Source organism: Oryzias melastigma, linkage group LG2 (genome assembly GCF_002922805.2).
Source record: "Oryzias melastigma strain HK-1 linkage group LG2, ASM292280v2, whole genome shotgun sequence".
NCBI lineage: Eukaryota > Metazoa > Chordata > Actinopteri > Beloniformes > Adrianichthyidae > Oryzias > Oryzias melastigma.
Window position 1 is genome coordinate 20,107,345 of NC_050513.1, and position 4,822 is coordinate 20,112,166.

Sequence of the window (4,822 nt, forward strand, 5' to 3'; positions counted from 1 at the left end):
ATATATATATATATATATATATATATATATATATATATATATATGTGTATATATATATATATATATATGTATATATATATATATATATTTTTTTTTATATTTGTGTGTGTATATATATATACATATAGACGACGATAAAAACTGAAGGTGTCTGAACTGACAGGTGAAGTTGACGATGTCGTTGTAGAGCTGGAAGGTGAGCAGCGGCTCGGGGAGCTCCCTCAGGAAGGTCTTCAGGATGACCGCGGCCAGGTGGACGTCCTCCATGTCACGGAAATTAACCACCTCACCTGGGAGACAGAAGAGAGAGCAGACTAAAGCAACCGCCATGCGACCGTGAAGGATGGCGGGCGGGCGTACCTGAGTTGTACTTGGACTGGACCTCCTTCACTAGAGTCACGTTCGCGGAGCGCCTGAAGATGCCCTCGATCTCCAAACCTGGAACACAGAAGAGCTCAGCCTGAAGAGGGAAGTGTCAGGTTCAGGACAAGCTTTTGTAGGAGGAGATGACGCCCTACAGGAACTAGGGATGGCCCGATATCATTTTTTCTGAACGATAACCGGTATTTGCCCTCCAACTGTGACCGATAGCTGATACGGATATTTAAGTGTCCACACCATTTACTGACTATTAGTGGTAGCTGTAAATCATAAACTTTCCGTTCCCAGGGATCTATTAGGAACAACATGTATCCCCATCAAACATAAAACGTACATAAAAATGGTCAGAACAATATCGGAGTACTGGTCCGACACCGGTAAACTCAAATTACACAAATATCAGTCGATGCTGATACAGGTACCGATATATCATTCATCTCTAACAGGAACATCACACAAAGCATTGTGGGAGTCAACGAGAACAACAAGGGAAATATTCAACCATCTGACATCATCGGAGCGGAGAAGGTACGGCGACCCAACAATGTGGTTTTAGGGCATTTTACAGCATCAGTCTACTGGACGGTCAGTCTGCAGCGTCATTGGCTGGAAGACGACTCATGTGACCCGTCGGGCGTCACCATCTGGGCAGGATGTGAAATCGCAGAACCCCTCCCCTACAAAGACGGCAAACCCGTCGGTTGTTGGCAGAAAAACTGCAGCATCAGGTTCACCAGTCGTAATTTTTATTTTGGCGTTCCAAACAGGAAGTGTTCGCAAAATCCTACACTCAACGTTTGTAGTTTACATTATTCAAGTTATAAACCAGCCAATTGGATGCCTCAATAAAAGTAGGCGGAGCCTGTTGGCCCCCACATCCAACATTCAAAATGTTTGTCAGATTTCACGTATCAGTAGTAGGGGTGTGGCCTTCCAGCAAGCTTACTACTGATTGGTTAGAGTGCTTTGCCATGGAAATTTCAACTTCATACCAATCACTGCTTACTGAAAAACGGCACCCGAAATGACTTGATATGCTTGGAGCTGTAAGTGAACCATTTTCTATGGACGCCACACTCGGTCCAGTTCTCATATACAGTCGGTGGTTGTTACCTTGGTCTGACAGGAAGCCGATGGTGTCCTTCATCACCGTGGGAACGGGGTCTCCGTCTGGGTCCCTCTGCCTCAGCCTGGAACGCACACAGCAGAGGCTCAAACACACGGCCCAGGGCGTGGCCAGGGCGCGGCCCAGAGCGCGGCGACTTACTGGGACAGCGGCACCCCGAACACCTGGTTGGGCAGGGGGGGGCTGCGAGGAGGGGACATGGGGGGCGGGGAGCTCGGCTTGGCGGAGGCTCTCAGCTTCTCGTCGTACCTGGACAAAAATCAAATGGCGTTTGGGTGAGGTGGGGGGTCGTTGTGACGTGAGGGGGCGGGTCGAAGGCGGAGCTTACTCTCGGACTCGCTGGGGGATCAGCAGCTGCTCGCACTTCACCACGTCCTCCAGCTCGCTCAGATAACTCACGTAGTTTAACTTCCTGCCGAACTTCAGGCTGAAACACAGGAAGTCGAAAGCAAGCTTTTCAAAATAAAGTTCCCAAAGCAGCCTTTTTTTTCTAAATTTGCTTACTTTCTTTTGAAATTTGTACAGAACAATCAGTAGCTTTGCGAGATCTTTTTCAAAACCAACAAATACATGTGTTTTTTTTTGGTAGTAAAAGTTTACTTTTTATATCTCGTAACAATAAAAACTAAAAAGTTGTATTACTTGTGATGACACTAGCGTGAATGCTCGTTGCTTCAGCTGGTTGCTGAACATAATGATACAATAACTTTAATTGCTGTCAAATGTCCTGAACGTGCCAAACTTTCCTGAATTTTAAAAATTGTGTAATAAAAACATATATAATGTATGAATGTCAAAAGTAAATGCAGGAATGTCCTGAATGTGCTTTGATACCAATATTGCATAGGTTTCAAAGTGCATTAAGAATATGAGGAATTATGTGAAAAAGACTGTACAAATTGAAAAAAAATAAATTATGTATAAGGTATGAATAACAAAAGCATGAATATCACAGACAATCCTGAACATTTTGATACAAAACTTTGCTTAATTTGCAGAAAGTGCACAAATATTTAAAGTATTCTGTTAAAAAAACTTGTAAACTTGGCGTAATATTTCAAAAATTGCGTAAAATGTCAAAAATGTGTAAGTAATAGTACAAGTAGGAATGTTCTGAACATGTTCTGAATTGCAGATTTTGTAAAAATTGGAAAACATTCTAACTCATTTTTAATGGGGCTGAAAAATTACATGAATTGTGTGAAATGTTTAAAACCATCAAATGTATGAATACCAAAAGTACAAGCTGGGATGTTCTTGAGCTGAACATTTTGATACAAACACTGCAGAAACTGCTGAAAGTGTGATGGAGTTTTTTCAAATCAAAAATGTACAGAAGAATAAATAAAGAATTTAAATTTGAATAAGTTTGAATACTTACAAAGCATTCAAACAATAACTCTTAGTATAATTTACTTAATAATACTATGATGTGATAAAACTTTGTTTTGTGTGCCAAAACCTTTAGTACTTTTTGTGTTTTTAGTCATTAAAGTTAAAAAATACATTTTTTAATTATAAATAATCCTGAACTAAACTCTGTAAAAATAAAAAAACTGTTTTAATGCAAATAAATGAAGAAATTCCTCCCAGGAGTGTCCATGTTTTGACCAGCAGGGGGCGCTCCAAACACACAAACTACTCCTAAAACCTCTCAGTCAGGATCTCTGTGCAGATGCTCCTCACAGGTAAACAAATGTTTGTTCAAACATCCGCTGAAGAACCAGAACTGACGGCTAGCGAGCTAACAGCCATCATGTCTGGAGGGCGCCGCCTTCCTAAACTAAAAAGTTCTTTAAATCTTGGAACATTCTACGGCTGGAACCAGACTTTCTCTCACAGCATCGAGACCTTTCACGAGCTCAGTTTCTGAGGAACAAGCAGAGGAAGGAACCTGATGATGGGCTTGAAGAGGACCAGCAGCGTCTTGATGAACAGGGTCGGGTGGACGATGTACAGAGCCTTGATGTTCTTCTTGTACCTGCGGACACGACCAAGGTGTTAGTCTGCAGAACCTTTAGACCAAACGTCAGAGGTGGTCTAAAGTGGTCATCTGAAGCTTCCTGCTGAAGCCTCACTGGTCAAAGAGCCAGTTGTTGTTGTTGTTTCTGTCAGCAGTGGGTGATGGATGAAGAAGTAAACCATTTACACAATCCACAACCGTTAGAGACATCTGTAAATCACAGAGTATTATGTTCTGCCACAGTTTCACTTTGACTCCCGTTTTTGGCTCGTTTAGAGACCCTCTCATATTCACAACCCGCAGTACTGCACGCCAACAGGGTAAAAGAAATCCTCAAAAGTCTAAAAAAGGTCTTAACATCGTTGATGGAGGAAGTTCCATCCATTTTGACCCTATTAGCTTGCCGTAGGAGCCTTCTGTTTGTCAGCCGCATTGTTAAGAAACGACCTCAACATTCCTTCGTATGTCATCACGCCTCTTCAGCAGACAGACGACGGCGGGTTCATGACCACGCCCGGATACCTGAATGAACGAGAGCACGGTTCTAGGAAAGCTCAGTTCACGGTCGACCCATAAATCTGAACATTTGAGGGTTAATTTAAACTTTGGTATGAACCTTTTTAAGCTTAGAGAAGCTACGATGAGCAGCCACACATGCTGCAGGTACATGATTACAGTACATCCTAGGGTGGTTTGATACCAACGCAGTCATCTAAAGTATCTCACAATATCTGAACTTATCAAGAAAAAGAATCAAATTATTATACTTTAAAGTAGAAAACACTGTTGAAAGGTTTTGAAATCCAACAATAAAATGTAGCAAAGCTTTCTGAAATAAAACATCCTCATCTTCAGTCTGTAGAGTCACATCAGAGTTAAGGGAGCTGAAGGAACGTGATGACACTATTTTTTCAGTTAACTAAGAAAAGGCGTAACTGAAAATTACATTTAGAGCACCAACTAATGTTTTTGAGTTTCACAAAACAAACATAAATAATCAACATCCTGCGAATAATCTAGGAGCTAAAAGCAAATTCTCTGAATGTCTTCCTGTGGTTTAGACTGTAGCAGCAGGTCTGAACTTTGTTGCTGGAGAATTATCGTTTATTCAGTCAGAGGTCGAGCGTGTTCGGCTCTGCTTCAGGTGATAAAAAGGTACCAGGCAAAGTCATAACACTGAGCTACACTGAATTTTAACTTAGGAGAATTCAGCTCAATCTGACAGGTTGCAGTTTTCGGCTTTGTGCTGCTACAGACGCTGCTAAAACACAGAGGAATTAATTCTGTTTTTTAGAAAAAAAACATTTTTATTTATGCCCTATGAAATAATCCTTTGTTTATGTGGAACATCT

General features: G+C 41.5%; 1 protein-coding gene across 2 annotated transcripts in view; it reads right to left on the reverse strand.

The window, feature by feature from the left end:
• Positions 1–4,822, reverse strand: part of arhgap1 (Rho GTPase activating protein 1) — an 18,518-nt gene that overhangs the window by 1,138 nt on the left and 12,558 nt on the right. For both annotated transcript variants that reach the window (XM_024265235.2, XM_024265237.2), the window contains exons 6-11: positions 3,402–3,488; positions 1,836–1,934; positions 1,649–1,756; positions 1,495–1,571; positions 361–438; positions 162–290 (exon numbers count right to left, since the gene is read on the reverse strand). In XM_024265235.2, coding sequence (XP_024121003.1) covers positions 162–290; positions 361–438; positions 1,495–1,571; positions 1,649–1,756; positions 1,836–1,934; positions 3,402–3,488 — 578 coding nt within the window. The remainder of the gene's footprint in view (positions 1–161; positions 291–360; positions 439–1,494; positions 1,572–1,648; positions 1,757–1,835; positions 1,935–3,401; positions 3,489–4,822) is intronic.